General features: G+C 41.8%; 1 protein-coding gene across 1 annotated transcript in view; it reads left to right on the forward strand.

Annotated features, from left to right (window-relative positions):
* Positions 1 to 16,760, forward strand: part of NBAS (NBAS subunit of NRZ tethering complex) — a 331,331-nt gene that overhangs the window by 216,561 nt on the left and 98,010 nt on the right. The window contains exons 41-42 of the mRNA XM_040225023.1: positions 1,168 to 1,397; positions 7,538 to 7,648. Of these exons, the coding sequence (XP_040080957.1) occupies positions 1,168 to 1,397; positions 7,538 to 7,648 (341 nt within the window). The remainder of the gene's footprint in view (positions 1 to 1,167; positions 1,398 to 7,537; positions 7,649 to 16,760) is intronic.

Consider the following 16,760-nt stretch of genomic DNA (forward strand, 5'->3'; position numbering starts at 1 on the left):
GAAGTGCTGACAGCTTATTATTATTAGATGTGTTTTTGAGAAGCACTGGTAGATTTGGGAGTGTGTTTTTTTTTTTTCCCAATTTTCTTATATTAAAATATGTACCATGTTTTCCCAGAAGCTGGGAGGGATTGAGTTAATGTTGTTCACATGTTAGGTAACTCTGGAATCATGGTGGAGCTCCTATGACTTCATTGACACCCAGACCAACTTTAAATAAATGTGGTTATATTATATTTATTTAATATAAATAAATAACTACCTTTCCTGTCAGCCGATCAATTCTGGGCTTTGTTCTATTTGAATAATTGTTTTGTAGCATCAGTATCAGTTTAGTTGCTCAGTCATGTCCGACTTTGTGACCCCGTGCACTGCAGCATGCCAGGCCTCCCTGTCCATCATCAACTCCCAGAGTTTACTCAAACTCATGTCCATTGAGTTGGTGATGCCATCCAACCATCTCATCCTCTGTCATCCCCTTCTCCTCCCACCTTCAATCTTTCCCAGCATCAGGGTTTTTTCAAATGAGTCAAAGAATTACAGGATATTATCCCATTGAGCCCCAAATTGAGGAAAGTAAAAATTGGGTGCATACTTTCTTATGAAACTAGAAAAAAAAATGATGATTGTAGGAACAAGGATGGTCCCCCCCCCCTTACTTATCCCTGGAGAAAATACTCTTCTACTTAACTGTCTAGGCATTTCTAATGGGATTATTGAACTATAGCTTTGTTATTGAGAATACTTAGATGGTCCAAAGAATATTTATCCAGGGGCAGTGATGACAAAAATTGCTTCCAGGGTGAATTATTATAAATGATCAGATAAATAGGGAAGAGATCTGGAATAGGCTCAGGTATCTAATGGTAGTTGAAAAAACAAGCATATGTGTTTTTTAAGTGGATGGAGATATATTTTTTTTTGGATGGAGATTTTTAAGGTGGAAGAACAGAGCAGGCGTCCAGAAATCCATTCCTAGACTCAGTTTCTGTGTCCTGTTCTTATGGTCTGCAAAATGAACCACCTCTGCTACAGACTCCCCAGGGTAGTTGTAAACCTTGATTAGATAGTGGCCGTGTGAAGGGCCAGACAGATGTCCAGTTGACGTGACCTTCTTCCCATTGTTACTTTTTTTCTTTTTCTGATTACTCTTTTTGTTATTCACAGGCTGATCCCAAAGAACTGATCAAGATGGTCAGCAGGCATGTGACTCTGTATGGACATGAGGCCTGGCCTGAGGACCTCGCTGCACTGACCAAGCAGTTGCACTACTACAGTGAACGCCTGCTGGACTTCACTCAGGCTCAGATCCTCCAGGGCCTGCGGAAGGGTGTGGACGTGCAGCGGTTCACAGCCGACGACCAGTACAAAAGGGAAACCATCCTTGGCCTGGCCGAGTAAGAGATACCTTTGTCTCCTAAAGGGATGGGATAAAACACAGAAGAACAAGCTGAGTTATCAGGACTATGAGTCACAGTCCCTTGAAGATGTCCATTCATGGTTACTGTAAGCAGGGTTTCCCCTACTTCTTCCGATCCTGTGAGGGACGTGTGAGTCTTCACAAATGGATTGTTGGTGGGATCATGGTTAGTATAGCTGCCTTCTGAATGATCAGTAGTTGCAGACTGTATTTCAGGCTTGCAGATTTAAAATAGTAAGGATGATAATTTTAAGAAAATTTCCCTATGATTTTGGTATCCTGATCCCAGCACCATGTTACAGGTGATGCAGTATGATCAGAGGTTAAAAGTACGAAGCTTACGGTGTATGTGCTAAGCCACTTCCGTTGTGTCCTCTTCTTGGCAACCCATGGACTGTAACATGCCAGGCTCCTCTGTCCATGGGATTCTCCTGGCAGAAATACTGGAGTGGGTTGCCTTGCCTCCTCCAGGGACTTTCCTAACCCAGTGATTGAACCCAGGTCTCTTACGTCTCCTGTATCGGCAGACAGGTTCTTTACTACGAATGCCACCTGGGAAGCCCATGAAGCTTACTTTAGAAATTTAAAAACAACATTCCCTTTGATTCCTGGTTGGAATCTCACTTTTCTACTACATGGCTGTTTAATTTTCTCACTGTGTTAAAAATAGGTACAGTTGACTTAATCCAAGAGGAGGGACCACGTGTTGTGGGTCCAGGGCACCTTCATCTGTCCTGGGTTCCTAGAGAAGGCAGATCTTTCACTCTGGAAGTTTCTCTTGTTCAAAGCCTGTAGCAGCTTCCATTTTTTTCCTTTGTCCCTTAGCTCTTTCCAGAGAAAAGTTAGCCTTTGTGTGAGATGGTAGTACAGTTCAAGGCCTGTGGGAATGTTCTCTTCTAGGTATGGAGTTCCCCTTGGTTTTAATATTGGTCCTCATTTTTTGTTTTAGATCAAATGAGTTCTGCTCAAATGAGAATTACATGTCAGGTGTTGGGGAAGTTAAACAAGATATTTTTATAAAATGGGCTCACTCACAATGGTTATTAAGTTTAGAGGTATGTTTTGTTTTTAACACCCTGATTTGTGGAATGCTTCTTATGGGCCTAGAATGGTGTTAGATGCTCTATAAACTTTATTTTGAAAACATCTTTTAATCCTTAAAGGTAACCCTCTGATGTAAAATGTTGTTATCCCCATGTTTTAGCTGAAGAACTTAAAAATGTTTGTCACTCAGTTGTGTCTGACTCTGTGCAACCCCATGGACTGTAGCCCACCAGGCTCCTCTATCCATGGGATTCTCCAGGCAAGAATACTGGAGTGGGTTGCCATTTCCTTTTTCAAAGAACTTAAGGCTTATTAATATTAAGTAATTGGTCCAAGTTTCCATAGATGGTAAGGATCACAGCTGTGATTTCCTGCTACCTACCAAAGGCATCACGTCTTCAGCACCAGGCACCCTCCCCACACTGCCTGATTGAATTTTCCCGGAAGCATTGGCATGCAGTTCAGTCTAGGTTTCTAGCCTTTGAAACAAGGTTAGATTGGGCCTACATTTTACTATTATTAATCTCCTGATAAGTACCTTAAAATCAGCGGTAAAGAGTCTGCTTGCAATGCAGGAGCCGTAGGAGATGCGGGTTCGATCCCTGGGTCAGGAAGGTCTCCTGGAGGAGGGCATGGCAACCCACTCTAGTATTCTTGCCTGGAGAATCACATGGGCAGAGGAGCCTGATGGGCTACATACAGTCTATGGGGTCACAAAGAGTCAGACATGACTGAAGTGACTTAAAGCATACACTTAGGCACTTGAAGCATGCACTTAAAATAGCAAAGACGGTCTTGATTATGGCAGTGGTCTTTGCTATTTTTCATCATTATTCTTAAATCTTAAAGCAGCAAAATAACTTTGGTACTCTAATAGTACTTTATATTATCCTTTTTTCTATGAGAAGACTTTTTCTATGAGAAGGCTTTTTTCCTATGAGAAGACACTCAAATTCTTTTTAGAGTGAGGCAGGAAAATGAAGATCAAAGAAAGATAGTAGGGACAGCCTATGGGAGAATTCAGTTAAGAGAAATGTACAATTTTTTTTTTTCTCTTCCCCTCTGTTCTCCTGGAGGTTCATAATTTCTTAGGTTCGTTTAACGTCCAATTTGAAAGTGACTGAAGAGATAATTCAATCCAGTCTCCTTACTTTTGGAAGAGGAATGTGAGAAGCACAGAGCGTTAAAGCATTGTTCAAGGTCGCAGAGCCAGGAGTTGAGCCTGGGCTTCCTATTGCCAAGTCCAGTGGCCTTCTCTTTGGGCATTTGGTAATCCTGAGTGAGATTGTTTATGGTTTCTTAGAAGAGAGTTATTATGCAGATACAAGTTGACAAGATAAGGCATGCCTTACATCATCAATTACATTTTGCTAGGGCTTTGTCTTGTGTTTTTTTTAAGCATCCAGCTAGCACGTGCTATTTGAAGCATATCCTGGAGGAAAAATATATGCTTTTGATAAATGTATAATAGAATCTTCTCCACAATCTGTTGTGTATAAATATACACAGCAGTCTTTAGATGGCTCATTCAAAACATCTCAAAGTATCTGTGAGTTTTCTGAGTTAGCACTTCTGATTTGGAGACAGCATTTTAGCATCTCACACAAAGAATCCTTGAAGAACCTGCTTCCTTCTGTTTTGCAGCTCCACCTTCAAATGTGGCCATTCTTTATTTTCTTACTAATTGTCTGTCCATTTTAATGGCTGTTGTTTTCTGTGCATACATTATAGTTGTCCTTTTTTGTCTGTATTATCTTAGTTATTACTGTCTCAGTGGTTAGAGTGACTTTGAGGAAAACAGAATATAGTTTGGTTTCTTCCCACTTTTATCAGATAAAAAAGATGTGGCTTCTTAGTACATACCTGGTGTCAGATGCTGTGCCAGAATCATAATAGGAAGAGTGAACTGCTAATGGTCCCCGTTCTCCACAAACTCTAATTTTATCCTGCAGATGTCAGTACTCAATAAATCCTTTAAGAAATAATTTTTAATGACAGTTACCTAATAATCCAGGTATTGATAGACTTAATTCAGTCCTTGGTCTCTTTTCTATAGTCTATGAGCATAGAATGGCTTACATTTTTTATTTTTATTTATTTTTTTAATTTATTTATTTATTTTTAATTTTTACTTTACAATTCTGTATTGGTTTTGGCATAGATTGACATGAATCCACCACAGGTGTGGCATACATTTTTAAAGGTTTGTGGAAAAGCAGGAGTAAAAAGCAATAGAAGAATATGCTTCTGAGACCATATGGTGGTAAAGCCTGAAAGAGTTACTCTTTGGCTTTGAACAGAAATCATTTGCCAGCTCCTGGATGATCCAACTTACAACCATCATTTTCCTTAGTGAGCCTAAGTGTAGTCTTAGCAGTATTACTTGGTGGTAATAGATATTTCATTCCCGTTTCTGTGGTTTTTGTCCACCATCCTTCCTTTTTTTAAAATTTATTCATTTTAATTGGAAGCTAATTACTTTACAATATTGTAGTGGTTTTGCCATACATTGACACAAATCAGCCACAGGTGTACATGTGTTCCCCATCCTGAAACCCCCCTCCCACCTCCCTCCCCATCCCATCCCTCTGGGTCATCCCAATGCACCAGCCCTGAGCACCCTGTCCCATGCATTGATCCTGGACTGGCGATCCATTTCATATATGATAATATACATGTTTCAATGCCATTCTCTGAAATCATCCCACCCTCGCTCTCTCCCACAGAGTCCAAAAGACTGTTCTATACATCTGTGTCTCTTTTGCTGTCTCACATATAGGGTTATTGTTACTATCTTTCTAAATTCCATATATATGCGTTCAGTTCAGTTCAGTTCAGTTCAGTCGCTCAGTCGTGTCCAACTCTTTGCGATCCCATGAATCGCAGCACGCCAGGCTTCCCTGTCCATCACCAACTCCCAGAGTTCACTCAGACTCACATCCATCGAGTCAGGGATGCCATCCAGCCATCTCATCCTCTGTTCTCCCCTTCTCCTCCTGCCCCCAATCCCTCCCAGCATCAGAGTCTTTTCCAATGAGTCAACTCTTCGCATGAGGTAGCCAAAGTACTGGAGTTTCAGCTTTAGCATCATTCCTTCCAAAGAAATCCCAGGTTTGATCTCCTTCAGAATGGACTGGTTGGATCTCCTTGCAGTTCAAGGGACTCTAAAGAGTCTTCTCCAACACAGTTCAAAAGTGTCAATTCTTCGGCGCTCAGCCTTCTTCACAGTCCAACTCTCACATCCATACATGGCCACTGGAAAAACCATAGCCTTGACTTAGTCGGCAAAGTAATGTCTCTGCTTTTGAATATACTATCTAGGTTGGTCATAACTTTTCTTCCAAGGAGTAAGCGTCTTTTAATTTCATGGCTGCAGTCACCATCTGCAGTGATTTTGGAGCCCCCCAAAATAAAGTCTGACACTTTCCACTGTTTCCCCCATCTATTTCCCATGAAGTGATGGGACCGGATGCCATGATATTCGTTTTCTGAATGTTGAGCTTTAAGCCAACTTTTTCACTCTCGTCTTTCACTTTCATCAAGAGGCTTTTTAGCTCCTTTTTACTTTCTGCCGTAAGGGTGGTGTCATCTGCATATCTGAGGTGATTGATATTTTTCCCGGCAATCTTGATTCCAGCTTGTGTTTCTTCCAGTCCAGCGTTTCTCATGATGTACTCTGCATAGAAGTTAAATAAGCAGAGTGACAATATACAGCCTTAATGTACTCCTTTTCCTATTTGGAACCAGTCTGTTCTTCCATGTCCAGTTCTAACTGTTGCTTCCTGACCTGCATACAAATTTCTCAAGAGGCAGGTTAGGTGGTCTGGTATTCCCATCTCTTTCAGAATTTTCCACAGTTTATTGTGATCCACATACTGTATTGATGTTTTTCTTTCTGGCTTACTTCACTCTGTATAATAGGCTCCAGTTTCATCCACTTCATTAGAACTGATTCAAATGTATTCTTTTTAATGGTAATATTCCATTGTGTATATGTGCCACAGCTTTCTTATCCATTCGTCTGCTGATAGACAGCCATCCTTCCAGTGAATTCCATCCTTATGTTTCCTTTGCTTCAGGAAAGTTGGGCTCTTGTGACAGTCTCTCCAATATGGCCTTTATGTGGGTGCTCTGGACCAGAATTGTTTACATACCTAGAGCTTCTCAAATCTGATGACACCATTCCCTGGTTTGAACTTTCCGTTGCGTCTCCATTGCCTGTAGGATAAGGTATAGGTCCTTCAGTAGACCTGAGGACCCTGCACATTCATGGTTGTGACACCCCATCTATCAAAAGCCCATTTGTCTCTTCTCCCTCTTTATCACCTCTGCTTAGTTTATCCCTGTTCACTTTCTCATCTGTATCCTCACAGTATTTTGTAGTCTTTTAACATTCCCCCGTTCTGTTTGATGCCTGGTTCGCACCTCATATACTCCACTAGGCTGTGAGTTCCTCAAGAAATATCTTGTTGCTTTTATATCTTAAGCAGCTGGAATAATAGCTGGCCCAGTGTAGAAAATGAGAGTTTATTGAGTGACTAACTGTGTTTTTCTCACAGATTTACCTGTGGGGCAGGGATCCATTTCTTTGTATTCCTTTTTCACTGTAGGCTGTAGTATCTAGACCATAATTTTTTTTATCTCAGTACGTTTTGGAGTGGGTCATTCTTTGTTGCAGGAAGGCTTTTCTGTGCATTGTAGGTTGGTCAGCAGCCTCCTTGACCTTTGCCCACTAGATGCCAGCTGCTTTCTCCTTTTCCTTGCCCACCACGACAATCAAAAATGTCTCCAGACAAAATTGTCAAATGTTCCCTGAGTGGGGCTGAATCACCCTCGTTTGAGGTCCATTGATCTGGACAATTCCTTGGTCAATTGCAACGCACCATGGTGAAGAAGGAGCATTAAAAATCCCTTGGGTATACTTTTCCTGAATTACTGTGACATGTCTTATGAGGGACTGTGCTGGCTGCACCCCCTTTAGCTGGAGAGCAGTCCTAATGAACGCTTTCTCTGCTGATTAAGGTCATGTGTTTCTCTTCTTTCCCTTCCCTTGGTTGATGCACATTTGTGAAGGACACTGGAGGAAAATGTCTACAGCATCGCTCTCTCTCTGGCCCAGCGCTACAGCGTCTCCCGTTGGGAGGTTTTTATGACCCATTTGGAGTTCCTGTTCACCGACAGTGGGTAAGCACGCAACTCGTGTAAGTTTACATCCATGTCTTTTTTCAGAGTCTGTTTTAGAGGAATCTTGAAGTTGTGCTATTCAATTTTACTTTTCCTTTTGAGCTGTTGTCAACTGGTCTCAGTACAATCTCTCTTCATACGTCTCTTTAGACACCAATATGCTAAAGATCGTCTTAGTTTTTCTTTTCAGTAATAATAACCCTGAATTTGAGACTTTCTAATTCATTGATTCAAAGACATTTACTGAGAATCTCTTGTGTACTAGGACTAGTGTTAGGTCCTAGGGTTACAGTCGTAAACAAAAGCAGCCATTTGAGTTGTCCTGGAACTTTTAGTCTAGGGTAGAAGACAGATCATAATTGAACAATGACACAGGAAGATGTGAAATTAAAACCGTGACAGGCCCTGTATAAGAGAGGCCAACTAGGGATTTGGCATAGTTAGGGAGGACTTTTCTGAGGAAATAACTCTTGAGCTGAGACAAAACTATTGACTCAAAATTGAGTATTGAATATACTGTGAGAAGATGGGAAGCATTTTCTAGGAAGGCAAGACAGTTTACTATAAAAAGCTCCTCGGTAGGATGGAACATGATTTCTGCAGGCCTAACAGATGGTGGTGGGGTGAGGCCCTGAGAGTTGGTGGAGCATGACGTGAAATGGGGGGAAACCAGACCTTGTAACAAGACCATGTAGGCCCTATCTAGGGCTGTGGGCTCTTTCCTAAGAGTGACAGGAAGGTACCTAAGGATTCTGATAAGAGAGAGAGGTTATATGATCAGTTTTTCATTTTGATGAGATCATTGTGGCCATCATGTTGAAAGATTTTAGGGACGCCATTGCAGACATACGTGGATTGTTTAGGGAACTATGATAGTAATAGACTGTAGGATAGGTGGCCATAGCCTGGAGTAGGGTTTTGAAAGTTTAGGAGTGATGAGAATGGGCTTCAGAGATACCTGCAAAGTGAAATAGATGGCACTGAATAAGTCAATAATAAGGATAAACTAACTATGGAGGTGAATGAAAGGAGGAGGGTCAAAAGTTACATCTAGGACTTTACTTGGTCAGTCCATTGGATGATGACATCATGTGAAACAGAAAATACTAGTTAGGGACACCAAGGTTAGGGGGAGGTGAGGAAAAGGCAAAGGAACAGAAGTGTTATACATGTGGCAGTTCCCAAGAGGGAGGATCAAGTGGACAGTGTCTTGCAGATTTGGGATTCGTAAGGAAAGGTGGAGTTTGGAGATAGTGATTTGGGAGTCATAGGCACATAGATGATAAATAAGTCATGTTGCTGGTGTTCTTTGGGAGTGAATGTAGAATGAGAGAGGAGAAAGACTTAGCACAAACTTTGAGGACCTTCCACAATTAGTGGGAGAGGAAGAGCTGCCAGCAAAAGGGACAAAATCAGCAGTTGAGAGGGAGGAATATTGTTCTAGGGAAGGTGTGGGACAAAAGGGTTTAAAGAAGAGGGGCAGTAGTGAATGGTCAGTTCAGTCAGTTGCTCAGTCGTGTCCAACTCTTTGCGACCCCATGGACTGCAGCACGCCAGGCCTCCCTGTCAATCACCAACTCCCAGAACTTACTCAAACTCATGTCCATGGAGTCGGTGATGTCATCCAACCATCTCATCCTCTGTTGTCCCCTTCTCCTCCTGCTTTCAGTCTTTCCCAGCATCCCGGTTGAATGGTCAAGACCTATTTTAACTTACCAACTTTAATTTTATTAATATTTCTGGAGTTCTACCATCTACAACTTAAATGTTTATGAAATTGTTACATAGGTGACAGTATTAATCTGTGATAAATATTTTAGTAACTTCACCATTTTGGAGGCATCAGTTCATTTCAGTCGCTCAGTCATGTCCGACTCTTTGCAACCCCATGAATCGCAGCACACCAGGCCTCCCTGTCCACCACCAACTTCCGGAGTTCACTCAGACTCACGTCCGAGTCAGTGATGGCATCCAGCCATCTCATCCTCTTTCGTCCTCTTCTCCTCCTGCCCTGAATCCCTCCGAGCATCGCAGTCTTTTCCAATGAGTCAACTCTTTGCATCAGGTAGCCAAAGTACTGGAGTTTCAGCTTCAGCATCATTCCTTCCAAAGAAATCCTAGGGCTGATCTCCTTCAGAAGGGACTGGTTGGATCTCCTTGCAGTTCAGGGGACTCTCAAGAGTCTTCTCCAACACCACAGTTCAAAAGCATCAATTCTTTGGTGCTCAGCCTTCTTCACAGTCCAACTCTCACATCCATACATGACCCCTGGGAAAACCATAGCCTTGACTAGACAGACCTCTGTTGGCAAAGTAATGTCTCTGCTAGGCATAGACATGTTCAAATAAATGTTTATTATAAAATGCATATTGGCTTTAAAACATTTTGGCATTTTATTAAATGTCTCTTTTCATTGACTGTTACATGAAAGGTTGTCATATCTGCCCAAACAGGATGCCCCATTGGTCTCTGAATATATTATAAATTATCAGGCAATCTAGTAATATGCATGACTGTTCCCAGCATATCATTACAGCAGATCGCAGTGTGATTATGCAGATGCACAGCAATTACCAAAAGGAAATCATTATCTCCTGATGCTATTACTTATGAGCAACAAAACACCTGATGTTGAGTTAGCAAGCGGTGTTTGGTGTTCCCTGTTCTTTACTTAAAAGACTGATATTTGCCATACTATTCATCCAGCTTAGTCACATGAGTATTAAAGATCAGCTGTTAATACAGTAGAAATTGCCCAATATTTACTTGCTGAATCAATGCCAATAAGATGTCAGTAGATTGCAGTTACAAGAAAAAGACGTTCTTTATTTTAGTGTTTTTGTGTTACTATTCCTTTAAAAAAGTCCTCTTTGCCTCTGAAGTTGATTTTTCTATAATTTTGCCTTCTCCTTCCTCTTGGTTGAATTTGGAGGTATTTCCTCATCTCAGCCAATGTACAGAGAAGCAGGCACACAGGCTGGATGAGGCAGCCTTGTGCATTAAAGCAGATGCTTCCGATCAAGAAACCGTGAGTATATCTTGATAGTCTCTCCAGCCGTGTGTCCCTGCATGGGAGAAACCAGTTCTCAGAAACTCATTCTCCTATATTCTTAAGTCATAAGTGATTTCACGGTGAAATGTCAGACCCTCAGAACGTGACACATGATCGATCCTTAATGAACGGCAGTGATTACTGGAATTTCACTCCTGTAAGAAAGAGGTAATTGTCATAATCACCCAAACTTGAGTTCCTGGTCTCCTTTCCCCCTTATTTTTTCTCATCTTCTTTCTTCTTCTTGGTAGTTTTCAACATCAGAGATGGCTTTGTGGGTCTGTGTGCCTGTAGTCAGCTCCAGCTGGCTGACCCTGGCTCTTCTGAGTGTGTTCAGCTCCCTGAGCTCAGGGTTGGTTCTCGCTCACCACAGCCTCCACAGCCCTCTTCACCTCTGGGCTGTTCTAGGGACTTTGATGCATCTTAGAGATGACGTTAACTACTAGTGCCTGTGTGGCCTGGTGTGAGGGCATGGGTTTTGGAGTCAGGCCACATTTCAAGATCCAGCTCTGATCCCCATCACCCCAACTGTGTAGCCTTGAGCAAGTCTCCTGATCCTCTTCTGTTTTCTCAGTTATGAGGACCATGATCCCCACCTGGTTATGGTTGTAAAGATTAGAGAAAATCTGTGGCGGGTGTGTAGCCAGGTGGCTCTTCAATCTGTCAAGATTATTCCTGTTATTGCTCTTGTCAGTTCTGCTGATCCCATCGATGTCTTTAAGTTTTGAATACGGGATCATTTTGAAATGGCAGAGGATGCTTCTAGCTGGTGGAATAGTGCATTTGTTTATTCATGAATATTATTATCATCTTTTTTACTAGAACCTTTGTATTTTGAACACAGTTTTAAATGTTGAACAAAATGGGCTCCTCCTTACCCTTATGGAGCGTATATTCTAATTGGAGAGACCTGCACCACACACACACAGTTAAGAACAATTAAAAATAAATTGCTAGTCATAGTAAGTACCATAAAGGAAACCCACAGGGAGCAGATAGGAAAGACCTCTCTTAGGACATATAAACAGATCACTCTTGGAGAAAGGAAGAAAAGGCATTTGCAGAGGGACCCCCTTCTGGGACAGTGGATTCTTGGCATTTTTGAGTAAAGAAATAGCCTTGGTGGCTGGAGCGAGTGGAGCCCAGTGAGCAAAGGAGGACTACACAGGGGCCAGAGATACCTTTGACTGTCAGCTTTGAGAACAGCCTCTGTCTGTTCCTTCTTATTTAAGCTGCAGACCTGAAGGCCACACATCCTACACTTTTATTTCACTCTGATATGTGCTTTTCCGTCACCCAGGGGATTGATTATCTGCATGATCTTGCTTGGGTGGCAGAGATCAAGTGAGATACCTCTTCATCTCAGCTGGTCAGTTTAGTGCCGCCTCTTTAGATGTTGGGAAGGGACTCTGCTTGTGCTGTGCTGCTTTGCACAATCAGTTGTATATTGTCTACTAGGACTCTGTGATCTCACATATAAGGATGGGCAAGAGCATGTTATAGCTATGAGGAAGTCAATGAACTATAACGTGTCTATCTTCTCCTGTGTTGAAACAGAAGCTGAGGGTTACTCTTGTTCATAGGCTGATGTCCAGAGTGCCATGTTGTAGAGAATTCTCAGTACTGGCTTTCTCCTCTTGGCTTAGTTGAAGAGTTAGTGTGAGAATAGTTAGTGTGTGGAAAGAGGGATTTAAGGCAGCTTAGCTTTTTGAAAGTATATTGTAACATTGAAAAATAAGGTAAATAAAAATTCAAGTCCAGGAAGAATCCATATTGGAGTCGAAGGCTTGACTATAGAAATTCAGGTCATAGGTCTTACCCATTTTTTAAAATTGAGCTATGCATTAACTTTTGATCTTTCTTTGGCCCAAAGGGCCATGATGCTGATCATGACTGTGATTTGCATTGTACATAAGAAAAAATCTACCAATCCTAAAAACAGAAGAACTAAATGCTACCATTACCCAAATGGAGGCAATTCTTTTCATACATCTGCTACTTTCCTTTCTGTGTTATGATACTTAAGGCTACTTTTCCCCCAAATAGTAAAGAAAAAAATTCCTTATACCGGCACAAAATGTAGTAAGAAAAAGATGCATTTGGAGCCTGTACTCATCTTGTGAAAAGTGCTCAGTCCTTGAATCCTACAGGTCTGGATTCACAGCTCTATGACCTCCTTCTGATGTGTCCTTGGTGAGCAAGTTGTTTCATCCTTCTACTCCTAGAGTTTCCTCCTCTGCAAAATGAGTATTCTCACTCCATCTTGCAAAACTGCTGCAAGCTTTGAGATATTTATATAAAATACCTGGCATGTTGTAGTAGATGCTCAAGGGTGAAAAAAAGTAGCTATTTTTAAGTCTGGGCTTCCCTGGTGGCTCAGTGGGGGAGAGTCTGCCTGCCAAGCAGGAGATGCAGGTTCAGTCCCTGGGTTGGGAAGATCCTCCAGAGAAGGAAATGGCAACCCTCTCCAGTATTCTTGCCATGGACAGGGGAGCCTGTCCCCTGGACAGGCTGGGAGGCTGACCCCATGGAGTCACAAAAGAGTCAGCCATGACTTAACAACTAAACAACAACAGCTATTAATTCTGGAAACAGACCAGATTTACTGAACTCACCCTCTGACAGTTGTCAACCTAAGATTGCAGATCTGATTTTTGAACAGTTATTTTTCAGGTCAATGTGAATATCAATTATAAGATACCTGCTTCATAAGAATTAAATGAGATAGCATAATACTTGCTATCTAAGAAGTGCTTAATGAAGGATGCCTTATTGCTATGTCTGTGCTATGATATCTTTTAAAATATTTTTGGTAGAGAGATAATAATAGGAGACTCCATAAACCAGTCGGAGTTGACACTTTATGAGAAATGAGAAGGCTTAAGGGGTCAGGCTTGTCCTGGAGGAGACGAAGCCTGTTCACATGGCCTTCCTTCCACATGACCACTCTGTCCATAGAAACCATTCCTCAGAGGAGTTCGCCAAGTGTGTGACAAGAAGTCAACTCCGAGGTCCTCATTACTAAGCCTCTCATGAAGTTCGTAGGTGACCTTGCAGAGTGAAAGTTCATTTTTTAGTTTGCGAAGGCGCTTGGCTAACATGCTGGAGAAGCTGAAAAAGGCCATCATTTTTTTCACCACATTTCCCCCATTTAATCACATATGCAGCTGTCAGGCAGCACTACAGATCAGGTCTGGGCCATCAGGTTCCTTCGGAGGCATTTGTGTGGTAAATATCTTGGACTGTTTCCCTCACATTGAGGAGGAGTTTCCTTCCTCACATTGGAGAAGTTGTGATTTAAAGGGTAGAATTGTCTCTTTCCACAGTGGTGGAAAGAGTCAGTGGTGGGGGCCTGTTCACCTGTGATCATGGTCCTTCATGTGGGTTTATGTATCTTCATACCACTGGGGTTAGTCTTTGGGGGACCTCTAGGCCCATCCCTTTGCTCCTTCCAGCTTCTCCCAGGAGCCCTCACCTCTCTCCTTCCAACCCCCTTCTGCGTACTCCTTACAGTCAACTCATGGAATGGTGTATCCCTCAGTCTCAGATTAAGTAAAGTATAATACATTTGAATAAATCTGCTTCCCTATACGAATATAAGTCCTTTCAATTCATGCTGTTCTTGAATCACATTTTTGGGTGATTGACAACTAGAAGCCATTACAGAACCCCTTAATCATGGGATTAGTACCAATAATTTATTCCTTGTGCCTTTAGTACAACTAATGCTAGCTTCTCCCTGTAGTTAATCTCTGAAAGTTAATGAGCTGCCTTACAGCTAAAACTTAGAAAAAGCACTTAAACAGTTTTTAAGGGCAACCACTGATTTGATTAGTGAAAAGTCCACATGGTATTTCTTCCTACTCTTCTTGAATGTGGGTTCTTTGGAATTGTTTTCTAAGTAGAGATTTCATTTCTTGTTCCAAAGGGAAGATAACAGCTTTTTTCGATGGAACTATTAAAATGGATTATCGATTACTGGCATCTATAAAAGATCTTAGTACCTTGTAATTTACTGAAGAGGGAGGTTTTCGTATTTATCATGTGTCAGTAAAGATATTCCAGTATCTCTCTTGACAAGATAATTAGGGAAAATTGCACATTGAACAAACTGAATTGTAGGCACAGAAGAGTAGGTGGGTGGGAAGGGGGAAGGTAATGTTGACTGAAAGAGACTATTTTCAGAATCAAGTCAAACATAGATGAGCTAAAGCTATTATGATTTAGTCATTGTCCATTTTGTAAATGAGTCTGTCTTACATACTCTGTTTATCAGGTGATAGAAATGAAGTATGACAGGAGAACTCTTAGATTTTTGCCACTGGGAGAGAGAACGAATGTCTGTGTTAGAGAAAGAATCCTGGTTTTGAAATGGTTATCAGTACAGGTGCTGGAGTTCCATGGATTGGTGGCTGCTTTGTGACAAGGTGAGCAGACCCATCCACACAGAGTCCTGACAGATCTGGACACCTGGTCGTAGGCAGGTCACTTGTCTCTAATGACACTTCTCATCTGGAAGTTGGTAATTGGGCTTGCTTGGTGGCTCAGATGGTAAAGAATCTGCCTGCAGCACAGGAGGTCTGGGTTCAATCCCTGGGTCGGGAAGATCTCCTAAAGAAGGAAATGGCAACCCACTCCATTATTCTTGTCTGGAGAATCCCACAGACAGAGGAACCTGACAGGCTACAGTCCATGGGGTCACAAAGAGTTGGACATGATGGAGTGACTAATACTTTTACTTTCAAGTTGGTAATTACCCAGATTCCCCTTGTCTGGCACAGTTATCAGTGTAACAAGTGCAAGGTTGTTTTTTTTTTTTTTTCTTTCTTTATTCCTTCTTCCATTGAGCATGTTCTTCTGCTTGCAAATCTTTGTGAGTATGAATCATCTTAATAGGATGACACAGCTTCTTATTTACTTCTTCACTACATTGTTTTCAGACTTCACTTAGCAAATTACAAAGGAACATCACAAATTCTGTTTCTTTCATATACCACTGGGTATACAGTACAGTGGAGAAGGCAGTGGCACCCCACTCCAGTACTCTTGCCTGGAAAATCCTATGGATGGAGGAGCCTGGTAGGCTGCAGTCCATGGGGTCGCTAAGAGTCAGACATGACAGAGCGACTTCACTTTCACTTTTCACTTTCATGCATTGGAGAAGGAAATGGCAACCCACTCCAGTATTCTCGCCTGGAGAATCCCAGGGATGGGGGAGCCTGGTGGGCTGCCGTCTATGGGGTCACACACAGTCGGACACGACTGAAGCAACTTAGCAGCAGCAGCATACAGTATAGGCATACCTTGGAGATATTGCAGGTTTGATTACAGATCACTGCAATAAAGCCAATATCACAATAAAGCTAGTGCATGAATTTTTGTTTCACAGTGCATATAAAAGTTATATTTATACTGTATTGTAGTCTGTAAGTGTGCAAAAATAATTACATCTAAACCTGGGACTTCTTTGGAGGGAATGATGCTAAAGCTGAAATTCCAGTACTTTGGCCACCTTATGCGAAGAGTTGACTCATTGGAAAAGACTCTGATACTGGGAGGGATTGGGGGCAGGAGGAGAAGGGGAGAACAGAGGATGAGATGGCTGGATGGCATCACTGACTCGGTGGACATGAGTCTGAGTGAACTCTGGGAGTTGGTGATGGACAGGGAGGCCTGGCGTGCTGCAATTCATGGGGTCGCAAAGAGTCGGACATAACTGAGCAACTGAACTGAACTGAAAAAACGTGCAGACCTTAATTAAAAGATATTTCATTGCTTAAAAATTCCAAAACAGTTGCAATAGTCACATCAAAGATCACGGATCACAGATCACCATAACAAATATAATAATAATGACAAAGTTTGAAATATTGTGAGAATTAAAAAAATGTGACCCAGAGACATGAAGTTAGCAAATGCTCTTGGGAAAATGACACCAGTCGTTTTGTATGACTCAGGGTTGCCACCAAGCTTCCATTTGTCTAAAAAAAAAAAAAAATCAAGTATCTGTGAAGTATAGTAAAGCAAAGCACAGTAAAACAAGGCCTGCCTGTGTATTTC

Source organism: Oryx dammah, unplaced genomic scaffold (genome assembly GCF_014754425.2).
Source record: "Oryx dammah isolate SB20612 unplaced genomic scaffold, SCBI_Odam_1.1 HiC_scaffold_25, whole genome shotgun sequence".
NCBI classification, from domain to species: Eukaryota; Metazoa; Chordata; class Mammalia; order Artiodactyla; family Bovidae; genus Oryx; species Oryx dammah.